General features: G+C 49.3%; 1 protein-coding gene across 12 annotated transcripts in view; it reads left to right on the top strand.

Moving 5' to 3' along the window:
* LOC1272018 (rhophilin-2) overlaps positions 1 to 14959 on the top strand; it is a 33579-nt gene that overhangs the window by 17443 nt on the left and 1177 nt on the right. For 4 of the 12 annotated variants that reach the window (XM_061645188.1, XM_061645181.1, XM_061645254.1 and 1 more), the window contains 6 exons: positions 11463 to 11707; positions 11793 to 11946; positions 12049 to 12190; positions 12280 to 12599; positions 12702 to 12846; positions 13919 to 14937. In XM_061645188.1, the coding sequence (XP_061501172.1) occupies positions 11463 to 11707; positions 11793 to 11946; positions 12049 to 12190; positions 12280 to 12599; positions 12702 to 12846; positions 13919 to 14937 (2025 nt within the window). Of the gene's footprint in view, positions 1 to 133; positions 405 to 4085; positions 4266 to 11462; positions 11708 to 11792; positions 11947 to 12048; positions 12191 to 12279; positions 12600 to 12701; positions 12847 to 13918; positions 14938 to 14959 lie in introns of those variants that run through there. The other 8 variants (XM_061645213.1, XM_061645200.1, XM_061645210.1 and 5 more) reach the window with 8 other exon arrangements.

Here is a 14959-nt window from a genome sequence, read left to right as displayed (position 1 = left end):
TTACTCATCCGCTCCTCCGCGCACCTTGCAAACCACCAACCTCCCGCGCTGGGCAGCTCTCTCGTTGGGAACACGCTTGCTGCTGCCGCTGCTCCATCGGGCCTGTGGGCCTTTGGTTGGGCCACCGGGTACACCATTTCTTCGCGGGACGTTATGCAAGACGGTTCACTGTTTCGTGTCCGTTCCGGGGCTTCAGTTTGAACTTGTGTGTGTGTGTGTGTAGTTTTTTTTTTTGGCTTTTCTGGATCGCTTCACTCTCGGTTCCGCTTCACATTGACTTTGAAATTTTCAAAGGCCACACCAACAAACGGCGCGCGCCCACCCAGATGCGCCTCTGTGTTGTGCATCGATGGTGCTGTACGTGTTACCTGTACGTGTGCACTTCCCGTGTCACTAATCTGTGTGTATGTGTGTGTAAAAATCGATCTTAAAAAGAACGAGGAACAATTAGGTCTTCCAAAAAAAACTGTACGAAAGTTAAATCCTCCCAGTGGTATCTAACGTGCAAGTGTAACTCCCCATCAACCAACTGTATTGTCACCGTCAGAGCTGCCGCTGCCCTCCACTATTACTGGAATGGCAAATCATAAGTAACTGTTCGGTGGCTAAGGAGTAACAGCTCACCCAGAACAATGTCTCAATGTTTGAGGGTGTGTGTGTGTGTGTGTGTACAATGGACTGTGTCTAAATGCTTCCAGAATAGCGCGAACTACAGCTACATTCTTTTAGCTCGCCACTCGAAAGGCCCGCTCGAGCCTGCTGCTGCTCGGGCATTATATCTAGTTAGTGTCGATCACATCCACACCGGAAATGGCTTTTGTGTTTTGCTTCTTCTTCTTGTGGTTCGCTTCATCCAACCCTTCGCACACCGTGTTCGTTCTTCAGGCCCCCCTAGTTCGGTGTTGGCCGATCGTCGGAAGAGCCTCTTCTTTGGCCACGACAGTCAAGACGTTAGACTCGTCGTGATTCGGTACGCGCGGGGTCAGTTCCCTCTCACTCGAAGAATTTACAATCAAAAACCGTTCGAGTGGCGTGTGTGTGTTTTAATTTCTGGTTTTGTTTTGCGACCGTCTCCCTGTGGCCATTTCCTGCCCAGAACGTGACACTCGACGCTAACCCTAGGGGGAGGTTGAAAGGCACGACAATTTATTGGTGTTATTGAAAAGCCGAAGTGTCATCACACGGAGTGTGAAGGGGAAACAAATGGTTCGATTGTTTGCTGTAGCGGCGGTGTGGTTGATTTCAATTTAAAGTCGGCTGGGTTTTTTGTTTTTTTTTAATTTATTTTGCTGCCGTGTACCTCTGGTTGCCTGTGGGAACAAATCTCGACCTCAAAACCGTCCCCGTGTGAGAGAGAGAGAGAGATAGTGAGCCCCGGCTGTAGGGCAGTGCACAAACGGCGGCACCCAAGTGTGCAGCTCACGATCAACAACCGAGTTTTGCGGCTCGCACAATCAACCACCAAAACCACACGAAAAACCACCAACGCACCAACAAATCGGGATCGAGTTCTCGAGTTAGTCTGGAGTTGGAGTAATGCTTGTGAGCGATATACAGTAGGCACATGTACAGCTGTGTGGCGTTACACGTGAGAGCTATCGACAGGATGGCGAAGAATTAGAACAGAACATTAAAACTATATGTGAATGGGCAGAATAGTGCATCGGCAGTAGCTAGCGCATTGAACAAGCGAACTAACCGCTTAACATAGTGAGCTGAATTCAGCGGTGGAAGAGCTGGCTGTATATGGGGATTACATTTGGGCAAAACTGAAAAAAGAGAAGTCGGTTACTGGCTGTTCCAAAACTGTATGAGAACCAATTTTTGGAGGGTAGATTCAAACAGAATGGTCAGAATCGTTTGGAATCTTTCGGGACTATCCGAAATCGTCGAAATTGTAGGCATCATTTGAATCTGCCGGTATCGTTTGGAAGCGTGAGGCACCGTCGGAATCCCTCGGAATCGTCTGGAATCGTGGGACCCAAAAATAAATAAAATATTTCTGCTTACATTCACTTATTGGGGTCGATCGCAATTCAGTATGATTCCGAATGATGTCAGATGAACTCGTACAACAGTTCGGTCGGTTTATATTGCTTCGGAACAGCTCTGCTGGATTCTGAACTATTTCAAATAATTTCGGTTGAACTACTCAGAACAATTCTGAACGATGTCTTTCTGTTCCGATCGATTCTGAACGAATCCTAATGATTCAGAACATTTCGAATGATTATGAATGAATCCAGACGATTCCGAGACGATTGCGTACGATTCTGAACTATTCTGAACGATACAGAAGGATTCTGAACATTTCCGACGATTCTGGACAATGCCGGGCAAGTCTGGACGAAGATAGCTTTTCTTTGGAGTCGAAACCAGTGGTCTCCTTGGGCGGAATTTGTGTGTAACCGTGGCTCCAATATCTCACACTCTCGATCGCTGAGTAGTCATAGAGCGACTTAGAGTGATATCTCTAGCTAGAAACAAAACAGACCCGTCATCAAGTATCGACAACTCTAGCAGATGAGCATTGGACGAGAAATCGCTCAGCGCTCTGCATAGCGGTGTATAGTAGGCAGATCAATATCCTGTCCTCTTGACGCGCGGGGGGGGGGGGGGGGGGGGGGGTTTCCATAGCGAAGCTGTAGTTGGAGTAGAAACAAAAACACTCCACAGCCCGGTCAGCTTACGCCATACCCTCATTTTAGGGAACCGATGAGTGTTTCTATTTCCTTCTGCCCGGGGCTTTCGCCCCTAACCGTGCTGTGCCGGAAATTGGATTTTTTTTTTCTCTCTCCTCTCTTCTTGCTTTGGTTTCAAGAAGACCGATACAGATATGAGCGGAAAAGTTCGAGTGTTCCGTTGGGTTTGCTTTCTTTGTCGAGTTTCCATCTTCGAGTGGCAGGGCTTCGAAACGTTTTTTTCGAGAATTCGAGCTTTTATTTTCACGCTACATCGCGAAGACCTCATTTTCTTGAAGACGCTTTGGAACATGGAGCATTGAAATAAAAAAAAACGGTAGATGCAATAGAACCATGTTGTTCGCAGCTGCTGGCCATATTGGATTTTAGCTTCATACTTTTTGGACGCGGCCACTTATGGGCTGCTTCTGTCCCTTTTCCTCCAGAACCTTACCCCAAAACCATTCGCTTGTTGTTGCTAGTTTTGTCTGTTTTAAGTATGTTTACGGGCGTTGCTGTTGTTTTTCAAAAGCTTGCAAAGCTATAACCAAAACACCTCCGCTCCCAACCCGCCCACTGTAAACGCTTTTGGTACGCGAGTTACATAGAAGTGCGAAGCTACGATGCAATGGTGGAGACGGCGGCATCCTCCGGTCCCAACCCAAACGCTCCCCGAGAGAGAGGGAAGAAGAGACAAAACAACAACAACAACAACAAAATCCGCCGTTACGGGAACCGTTGGGCAACCGTTTTGTGGTGGTTGAAAACGCTTCGTTTCTTTTCATTTTTGTCTGCAAGCCCTTAAACATTCCGGACATGCATTAGCGCAGCCGGCAAGTCGCTGCAGCAGCAGCAGCAGCAGCAGCAGCAACTGCCGAAACGGGGCGTAAAAAGGGCTCAAAGCCTTTTGCCGGCGGAAACTAACACACCACACCCTGCTGCTGCTGCTGCTGCTGCTACAGCACCCCTCCCTCGAACTGCTGCAGGTGTCTGCTGCATTCTTCATGGGTGCAGCGCGCGCCTACATAACATTGAGTTGTGTTTCCTTGAAGGTAAAATGTATGAAATAAAAAAAACAATTAACTACTACCGCGTGCGGCCGCCGGCCCGCCAGGCAGTGTACCGTACTTCCTCGATACGTGCTAAAGAGAGCGATTAAAACACACACACACACAGACATTGAAATACAAAAGAATAAGTGTTTTTAAGTGGTTTATGAACGTCGTGAGAAGAAGAAGCCGCGGTGGAATGCTGTGCGTTGCGAACGGGGTTGTTGGAGGAACTGTATTTTAAATCGGAATTTATGCCAAATTCACTCGACCCCACACGCACACGCATTGTTTAGTTTTAGGGCAGTTTTATTATATGGAAAAAAAAATCGCTCTCTCCATGTCACAACCGTAGCTGTTAGTTGTTAGGTAACGCTTGTAATAGCAGTAATTGAGTGGCTGAGTGACAACACACCGGCAACAAGGAATCTGGCGCTGATTCTGGCGGAGATTCTCTCAAGGCAGTGTTAGCTGATCGGTGTCCGGCAGAGCCTCGCGCAACATCATGGGCTTTTTGCAGGACTTGCAACTGAAGGTAGTGTATGAATGGGATCCATGTAATTAGCGCACAGTAGCGTGATACGATTCTGAATGGAGGTGTTAGCATAATGAGTTGAAACATCTAACTCCACTCTGCCACTTCACTCATCGTCGCTGAACTTTCGGAGAAATGTATTAACTCAGGCATATGATGGCTGACTCACCACGCAGGCAGCTCGTCTAACTCGGCAGCTGCAAGATATCTCCAAGATTCTGTCCAAAAGTCTGTGTGTCTTCCCCCAGAACTAGTTCCCCGCCTGACCTTGATTGAGCTGTCCAGCGTGCCTGCAATCCAACGACCGAATGACCTCAATTGCTGACCCCAAACGGCAAGATCTTACGTCCAAGGCCATTCCTCCAGTATCCTCTGGGGCGACATCAGGTTTTTTTTTGTTATTGTAGGATACATTCATGATGTATCTGGTCCCAAGACGGGATGGTATGATCAAGGCGTGAAGTCATCCATCCAAAACCGTACCTCCTCTTCACGGGATATGACGGCCCGTGCCGTTGGCAGCGTTTCGCTCAGTTCTTCCATTCTTCGGGCCCCGAATGTCAATGAACCCCTCCGGTTCCCTAGACCCCGAAAGCGTCCTCTTGCGCAGCGTGTGCGTGCGCGCCAGTCTGAGGTTTAAATGCAAATTTAAGTAATTGCTCAACCGTTGCCAATTGCACCTTCCTTTTCTTGCTGCAAACGTTCCGTCTCCGCCAACGGCGTCAATGTTACGCCTCTTTGCTGTCCTACCAAAAAAAAAACCCCTCCTAAACTCCAAGGTTATCATCAACCATGTATAAAGTAATACGCGTCGCCTTATTTAGCTGTTGTTGTTGTTTTGTTGTGCTGTTACTAGCAGCACACCGACGCCCCAAGTTGATCATGATGATGAGTGCGCAGTGGTGCCAAACTTTCCTTTCGCGCTCGAGTGTTAACTCTCTCTCGGTTTTAGCTGTGCGGAAAAATGGGAAGCCTAATTGATGGGGTTTTTCGCCTGTTGCGTGTGCGTTTCCTCCGATGTGTGTGCATTTTTTTTTTTCGCTACTGTAGTTGTTGTTGCGAATGTGTGTGCAACGTGTCGTCTTTTTTTTGTTTCGTTTGCCTAGTTCCTTCTAGTCAATTTCGTACCTGGTGGAGCGTAAATCATTATCATCCACACCTCAGGACACTTGGCTGGAAAAGGGAGAACGGCAACATGGAGAGAGAGAGGCCGGAGGGCTGCGTGTGCAACAATGCGCAAGGGGATGGTATGAAAGTAAACAGTGCGTACTTTTACTCTATTTTCACTTGGGGTTTTTTTGTTTTGTTTCGTTTTTTGTTGCTGCTGTTGCTAGCTGGTCCAATGCCCATATTGGAAAGCTCTGATATTTGCTATTATCGGACGATATTAGCGCGCGCATGTAAAATTATATCTTTATTGCCACCCTCCTCACCTTGCTGCTGTGGTGCGCATCCGCCGTTCCGCCTTGTTTGCCGGCGATAAGGAGAGATTGTGCGCTGCCCCAGCAGGCCCCTTTGATTGACTGTAGCATGTCGTATAATTAGATCTCGATGCGGCCGAAGTCCCCGTTAGAGCCCGCTGCCACAGGTACTCATTACTTCTAGCTCTCATCATCACGCTCGACGCACGCGCCCTTACGTCAAAGTGTGCGGTGATATAAGGAGCATCAAGTGGGTAATAACTGTCTGTAAATATACGGTGAAATCTGCAACAGCAAAATTCCTATCAAGCTTTCTTTCTTATCCTGGAAAGAGCTTCTTTCTACTGTACTGGAAAGAATGATCTTTTTGAAAAAGACTTTTTTATGTCCTAATTTAAGAGGCTTTAAAGCATAATACTTCAAAGCATATAGACGTAATTTGCCTCTAGGTTGCGTCGGCAGCGGTTGTATGAGAAAATCATCTCAAATTCTACAACTTCAAAGCTATTGGAATCAAATGAGATAATTCTCACTAGGTTCGATTTTTACTTTCTCGTTGATTCAATTGCTTGCCTCCCTTGAATCCTTGATCCCGCGTTCATGTTCCAAAATATATTCTAAATAGTTTTCTCGCTTATAGGAGATTTCAGATCTGTAGGACACAACTTGTAAATCTGTCTGAGGGGCCCTTCACGATTCTAGTCAGTTTTTTGTATGGAGTTTGACAGTTGGAGGCTGAAATCATGTAAACACTCCATACAAAATCACACAAAAAAACTAGCCTGCAATTTTCAGTCTAGATTATTCTAGCCACAAAGCTAGAATTAGATTCGAGTACCTGCTCGAAAAACTGGCAAAACAAGGTGGTGTTTATATTTATCTCAAGGTGCACCAGTACTCTGGTGATGGAACCCAGAATCAAAGTTTATGTAGTGCAGGTGATCTCATAGCATGTGTTTTTGTAACCAAATTTGAATATCATTTTTTGACAGGGCGGGTGAAAACTTTTGCTCAAACAAGCTTTCTGGAGGCTTGACGAATACTCAAAATACTCTTAAAATCTTCATTCAGAAGCAGATGCGATAAAAATCAGCCTTCTAAATTCATGAACCTTGGGATAAGCCCACCTTTATGTTATACCCACTTAGATAGCTGCTTGAAAACTGTTTTACAATGCAAACAGCTGACAGGTTGAAATTTCAGCCTACCAACTTAAAACGGAAAGGACCCCTGAGGTGGAAATCTGATGTTTGATCCAACACGATTCTGTGTTTAGTTATTGAGATTAGGAATGCTTTGTGCCATACAGGGGTTTTCAGTGGCTCTGATACTTTGTGCCGTCATCTGCCATCTGTCAAATCACTTAACCTTACACAGAGTTCAACAAGTATGCCAACTGTATCAGAGCATATGACAATCAAATTGATGCTTAAAATGATTTACAAAAATTGACAATGAAAAGACTTCCGACAATGCTCTCCAATCCAGGTCGCTCAAAAATAAATGCTCTGACCTTGTTAGTATTCTGTTGTAACATCCCCTTTGCTCGCTTGACGCTAGCCATCATATCCCGCTTTCAGTCCAGAACGATCCCAAGTCCACTCGAAACAGATCGCATCACTGATTCGCAACATCCTCTGGGCCCCACTGAGTGACGGCCACTCTTTGTTTCACCTGGCCCACTAAACATCAGCACACTTGACACAGATTTGTTTCTCCATTTGCTGCCTGCGTACAGTGTAATAACGCCGCGCAACTGCGAGCGAGTGCGCCGGTACGAGTTATATCGCCCCCTTCAGCGGCAGCCTCCACAACAAGAACGTGCTAAATTCAGGCTAATGTGTGTGCGCGCTGCCCAAAGGCTCCGCGCGGGCTCCAGGCCAGGCTAATATTGGGGGCGAAAGAAGCACCATGAGAGCGTTTGGAGATTTCGAGAGGTGCGCGTACCAACGAGCAAAAGAATAGAAACAAAACGGTGGAAAAGAGAAAGCGAAACACACGAGAAGGTGGGGGTACGTACGATGTGGAAGCAAGCACTGTGTTGTGGTGGACGCGGTACTGTGCGCAGAAGTGAATGGAAAACCAGTTAGACGCTCTAGAAAAGCGCTCGATGGTGGATGATGGTCTGTGCTGCCGAGAAGCTGCAACCTGGAACTGGGTCACGCTTGCGTCTGCAGCGCACGGAAAAGGATTGGTTTTCCTTCCCGATGACCGCCCAAAATGGGGTACGAGGTACGCGCAGGCACAGATGGCAGAGCGAATGCCTAATTCCACGTGGTCGTCGTCGTCGTCGTCGTCCGGGTGGAATTCGTTGTCCTCGTTGCGTTGCGTTTCTTTTGTCATTCCGCATTCTAATATCTCGCCAATCGCTTCCCAGTGTGATTATGTACCCATCCCCCCCCCTCCCCTCCCCAGTAGAGTTAGTGATCATCAGCATCTCGCAATCTTGCGGCTTATTACGCGCATTGCTGGCGATTACACAGTGCCTCCGCAACACCTCACAGCCTGCGGTACGCTACGTAATGCCTTGCGATTATTCTCGGCCTCCCCGGTGCTCCGACCCAAAGTGTGCCAGCGTGTTCCCGTTTATGGGAGTCTGCTGGCCACCACCTCACCAGTGATGGCGTCGGAGAGCCTAGTGACCCATTTTTTTTTTTTATTTCCTCCCCTCAGCACTTCCAGGAACTCACTGGGCATCTCTCTGGGCGGACGTTTTTAGGCATTAGTTTTCACTCCCAGCGCACCGTTATACCGGAATGCTGCCTACCACCTGTGGAGAGGAGGAGACCTTACATTCTCAATCAACTCTCCTCGTGTGTGTGTGTGTGTGTGTGTGTGTGTGTGTGTGTGTTACGAAATAGGACAAGCGTAAGATGGCGTAACGATGCCATCGAGCGTCGATCGACGCATCATCCGGTGTGCCGTATCTAATCGTTAGACAATATCGACCATTCCCCGGGCCGCCCAGCAGGGTCGTTTCTCCCGAGCGCTCTCCAGAGGTTATCGCGTCATCGGCGTCATCCGAAACCCCCGTCCGTGGCTACTTTATATGCGGATTAGCTATGCGCAAAGCGTTGTTAGGCATTTAGTTGGAGACAGTTCCTTTCCTTCGCTTCATTTCCGGATGCGCAATCGGTCGCCGCCGTAGTCGCATGCTAAGCGTGTTGGGCAACAACGCAGAGGAGATCTCCCTGGAACAACACAAATGCCACAGGACGCAACATGGGTGTTTCCTCCTTTACGTCTTGATTCCGAGGCTTTAATGGGGCTTTCTCTCTCTCCTCAGCTCAGAAAGGGGAGAAAGAAAGAAAAAACAGTTAATTGTGTCGGCATCACAAACTGTTGTTGTGTGGACATTATGTTTCAACTTTCCTGTTGTGCGTGTGTGCGAGTGTGCGGGGATAGTTTCCCAACCGGCTGTGCTCGCTTCAATGCGGTGGCGCACGGGAAGCAATCGGGGCTGCTCGGGGATTTAATATCACCGTGGGCTTCTTCTTCTGACTGGGTCCGCAGTGGGAGCAGCGGCGGAATAAAGGGAATGTTGTTTTCGCTTGTTTGGCGCGCTAAAGCTTTTGATGTCATTTTGACCGCTATTTCACCACGGAGAGCCGACATTTGCGTTGTTTCTTGCGGTGAAACAAAGCAGTGGAAGCGATGTTGGGACCCGAGATAAAGCCCAAGACATACGCGCACGGCCTTGTTGCGTAATGAGGCCGGGGGAGGGCTGTTGTGTGCGCTCCCGGGTCAGCAGATGACACCTGCAGTTACCGCACGAGATATCTTCCCTGTCCTTCCAGGAGGCTCGAAAGCATTTTGTTCACCAGCTCCCAGTCCGATGAATTTCGGCGAGGAAGCAGGAAACTAATTTGATTAGCCAATCTCACCGAACCCGAACAGGCGAAATTATGCAACTCCTCCTGTGTGTGTGTGCGACCTGGCACGGCTTCTTGGTCTTGGTTGGCTTTCTCGCTTGCGCCTGATTTCTGAACCAACTGGTATCATTGATATGGGCGCACGTATGCGCAGCGGGATGGAGTGCAGTGCTATCGGTGAAAGAAAGCTTCCCTCCTATCGAATTACCACGGCCAGTAACGCTCCTACGTGTGTGAAACAGAATCTCAGCTGCACAGTGTCTTAATTTGCTTCATTGTTTTGCAACTGCACCGAGGGACGGACCGAACTTGCTCTGCGGGAAAGCAGCGGGCTTGTTCGGCCGACCCAAAACGCGCTGGTGTTAATCGGATTGCAGAAAATTTGCTGTTTCTTTCAGTTTCGGGGAGCGATACGCGATGACTATTGGACATTTACATATCTAGGGTCCACGTTGACGTGTACGAACCCTAAATATTGTAAAATGCTTAGTTCCAGGACTGCCAATGTGCTGGTATAAATCCATATTTTTTGCAAAAACAGAGAAGCGTTTGATTATATTAGTGTTTCCTGTATTATTTCTCTGAAATTACTGATTTGATTGTTTGGTGCAAGTCATTTTCTGGTAGGCCCTACCAAATAATCATATGCGGACATATGAGAAAATAGTTTATGCCCACCGCAGCAAAATAACATTGTTAAACGGTCCTCCACTGACTTATGAATTGGCAATCAATGTATCTATGAAAAAAAAGGTTTATAGCCTGGAAGAGTTTATTGGTTATTGGTCACGTGTTAGATAAGTCATAATTCATAACGTCAACTACCAAACAAAAACAAAGATTTTTTGTTTTGTTTTTCACTTTGCGCTTACACCTAAGTGTGGAAGTATTTGTTTGGAAGGCCGACTCTGGACGACGCCGGACAATTCCAGACGTCTCCAGACGACTCCGGCGATTTCGGGCGACGCTGTACGACTACATTTCCGGGCTACTCCGATTGACTCCTGGCGATTCCGGACTGACTTGAGATGACTCTGGACAACTCCGGACGACTCCGGATGACTCTGAACGACTACGTCTCCGGGCTACTCCCAGTGATTCAGACAACACCGGACAACTCCGACTCCGAACGACTCCGGACGACTCCGTACGACTCCGTACGACTTAGGACGACTCCGCTAATGCTGAGCGGACCTTCCTGAGCTGGTTCCGACATTATCGGAATCAGTTCGGAGTCGACTCCAGATTTTTGCCAACTTTACCCATCAGTAATCGTCATCTTGCTTTCTCATCGACACCAAAAAATATAAATCCAATGATACTGCTCGTTATCCCTGCTTGTACTCGTTAAGAGAGGTTTACAAGACTCGTTATACGATGGGGTACTCATTACGTAACAGGGTTGCTACACTGTATTTATTTAAAATGTTACAGGTTCGAACATTTTTGTGTTTTTTTTATCATAATCATCTTTGAAATAGTTTGGCTAATTAGTTATTGGATTTATGTTTGGCTTTTGAATTAACATCTCTGATTTGCCATCTCTGCTGAGCTGCGAGTTTGACACCTCTGCGTGTTTGAATTGTTTTTAATTAGCCTGTTTACCATGAACGTTAAAAATACGGCCCAAGCCGGGACAGAACACTTCGTCCAATAAAAGCATGCGTCCACACTCTGCTGCGTCGCCTTCCCCTCTTCCCTCCCTCAAACATCTGCTGGAGCTATCGGTCCTGTGTGCTGGTAAACACCCCCGACTTGGCGTGTACTACGATTGATGTTTATCGCTGCCCATCGTAAACAGCGTTCCAGAATTGTTGTTATTGAGCTAAAATAAAAACATCGACCCTCCCTTCTAATCGTTTGCGTTCCTGTTCCGCTCTCTCTCTCTCTCTTCCGAAAAACAGGGTTCGGACCCAAGGGTCGCCACCTGTCGCGGCAAGCTGCAGAGCAAGCGGTGCAAGCTGAACCAGGAAATCAACAAGGAGCTCCGGTTGCGGGCCGGTGCCGAAAACCTTTACAAGGCCACCACGAACAAGAAGCTCAAGGACACGGTCGCACTCGAGCTGAGCTTCGTCAACTCGAACCTGCAGCTGCTGAAGGAGCAGCTGTCCGAGCTGAACTCCTCCGTCGAGATCTACCAAAGTGAAGGGTAAGCAAGTGTGTCTGTGCAATAAAAACAAAACATTTACAACGTGTCTTTCCCCATCGCTCTCCATTCACCTACATCACTACAGCCTCGACTACGTTATACCGATGATACCGCTCGGGCTGAAGGAAACGAAGGAGGTCAACTTTATGGAACCGTTCTCGGACTTTATTCTGGAGCACTACAGCGAGCCGTCGCACATCTACGAGGACGCGATCGCCGACATTACCGACACGAGACAGGTATGTAGCCGGACACGGCTGACTGCGCGCGCGCGACTGACTCCCCCACCCGTAGCAAGACGAAACCTAAGACTTTCGAACTCCCACCCACCGCATGTACAGGCCGCCAAAACGCCGACCCGCGATGCGCAGGGCGTTTCGCTGCTGTTCCGCTACTACAACCTGCTGTACTACGTCGAGCGGCGCTTCTTCCCGCCCGATCGCAGCCTGGGCGTGTACTTCGAATGGTACGACTCACTCACAGGTAAGGTGTGGCGGCGTAACATTAGTTCCACCAGTACGTGGGGAGGGCGCAATTCATCCATCTCCGCATTCCGCATTACTTTGCTCCAGGCGTGCCCTCCTGCCAGCGGACGGTGGCGTTCGAGAAGGCGTGCATACTGTTCAACCTGGCCGCCATCTACACCCAGATCGGGGCGCGGCAGGACCGCTCGTCCGAGAAGGGGCTGGACGCGGCCGTCGACAACTTGCTGCGGGCGGCGGGCGTCTTCCGCCACATCTTCGACACGTTCACAAACGCGCCGTCGATGGATCTGAAGCCGCAGGTGCTGGAGGTGCTGGTGGCGCTGATGCTGGCCCAAGCGCGCGAGTGTCTGTTCGAGAAGCTGCTGCTGCAGGTGGAAAATTTGCCACCGGGGCGGGACTGTGTACAGGTACTTTTTGGGGATTCGAGCGGTGCATTGCAACGGCAGGAAGAGCATAACTTTCTAATTAACGCACCTTTTCCTCCCCCCCACACACACAAACCCATCCAGAACCATCGTGACCTGTCCGGGGAAGCGACCCAGCTGGCGCTGGAGTACCGCGAGATACATCAGATCATTCACAGCAACGATGCCCACACGTACCTGCCAGAATGTTGGGCCGGGCTGGTACCGCTCAAGTCAGAATACTACAAAGGTGAGTGGAAGGCGAGAAAAAATGAACAAAAAATGAAAACAATGAACATATCCGTGGTAGCTTTATATTCATTGCTGATGCCTGACATGCCTGACTGACGGCATACTGAGCTTGATGCCGTCGCAAGCATAATCCTGACTTTTTCTGGCTGTGAACAGTGCCAATTCCCGCTGTTTCAGTCACAAACTTTCATGACTGAAACGTAATTCAAGTTAGCTCACGCACACAACTGTGATGATCAGGGGGTGAGACTCAAACAGTTGGTGGATCTATGGTTGGTGACACTTTTTGTAGCACCTAAACTCTCGGTCACTCACTTGGGCATGGCATTTTCTCCCAATGATAATCACACCATTCCTGGGTCATGCTTAGTCCAAGCATTATCATCATTATTTTGTATTTTATCATTATTTCCAAGCAACAAAGTGAGCATACTTTCATGCTCAACAAATGCTCATTTTGATGCTTGGGACTGTACCGCATATCTCACATGACTATCGTGATGATCATCGGTAGAAAATGTCACGTCCAAGTGACTGACCAAGAGTTGGTTGCAAAAATGTCACCAAGCATGTGATGGTCGCATCAACTGTTTGAATCTTAATCTTTGATCATCGCGCTCGTGACGCTAACATGATTTTGTTTCAGTCGGAATATGTCATGACTACGTCAGTGACAATTTGCAGAACTGATCACAATGACCCAATTCAAAGACAAAGTGACTGACCTAGCGGTTGGTTGCTATGACATCACCAAGCATGTCATGGTCGCACCAACTGTTTGAGTTTCACCTTTGATCATCACATAATTTTGTTTCAGACGGATTTTGTCATGACATAACATCGGTGACATTTTGCAGAATTGATAACAGAAAAAGAAAATCATGGCAATGTGACAGATCATGCGTTGGTTGTTATTATGTCACCAAGCATGTATTGGTCACACCAACTGTTTAAGCATCACCTCTAATTAACACAATTGAGTGTGTGACGCTGACAGACTTAGATAGACAGACTTGTTCCGTTCCTCACTTAGCGGACTAATCTTAATCTCCTTATTACTTCCCACCCAGCACTAGCACACTATCATGCGGCCAAAACGAAAGTGAGCGGCCCGGGCGGCACCAGCAGCACGGCCGAGGACGCAACCGCCACCAACCGGTGCAACAAGCAGCAGCAACAGCAGCGGTACGGCCGCGGGCTCGAGCCGAAGGACACGTTCATCTTCGACGAAACGTCGTTCGAGTCCGACCTGGATCCGGTGACGCTCCGGCGGGCGCACCTGCGCGAATCACTCTCTAGTCACGAGGAAGCGCAGCGCCTGCAGCGCATGTGCCGCGAGCTGAAGAACAAGGTCGCCCTGTCGAAGGTGCTCAACTACGCGCACGAGCGCACCGCCGAGGAGCTGGAGGAGCTCGAGCTCGACCGGACCGGCACGGTCGGTTCGCGGTCGCACCTGTCCGCGCTGGACGAGCCGGACTTGGACCAGCTGGACGTGACGCTGAACGCCACGAGCAAGTTCACCATTTCGCTGACCGGGCCGGACTTCACCATGCACCGGTGCGACGACCCGTTCCGGAAGCTCGGCCCGATCGCGATCTTCTCCGCCCGGCGCCACTGGACGGCGCCGCGCAGCGTCCGGCTGCAGAAGGGCGGCCCGTCGTTCCTGCTCGGCGGCGGCACGCTCGATCGCCGCCAGTCACCGTACGGGGGCGGTGCCGGCGGCAGCAGCAGCAGCGGGGGCAACAGTAGCAGCAGCCACAGCAGCAGCAGCAACAACCGCCGCCAGCAGTCGCGGTCCGGCGGGCGGTGCTGCGGCGAGTGCGCCAACAAGACGAACTACTACAATGACAGCCGGGCGTGCGAGGTGTGCCTGAAGGATGTGTGCAACGTGTCGGAGCGCGAGTTCCGCGAGCTGAAGCTGCAGGACGGTGGTGGTGGTGGTGGTGGGGAGCAGCAGCAGCAGCAGCTGCATGGCACGGACGGCACAGGGGCCGAGGACGGCAGGGGCGACATTAGCAGCTTCGGGTTCAATATACGGGGCGACGCGCCGGTCATGATATCGACGGTGGAAATCAACTCCCTGGCGGATGTGAGTTTAAAGTTGCCACCGC

Source organism: Anopheles gambiae, chromosome X, assembly GCF_943734735.2.
Source record: "Anopheles gambiae chromosome X, idAnoGambNW_F1_1, whole genome shotgun sequence".
Taxonomy (NCBI): domain Eukaryota; kingdom Metazoa; phylum Arthropoda; class Insecta; order Diptera; family Culicidae; genus Anopheles; species Anopheles gambiae.
Note: the sequence above shows the minus strand (reverse complement) of the source record. Positions and strands in the feature narration are given on the sequence as shown.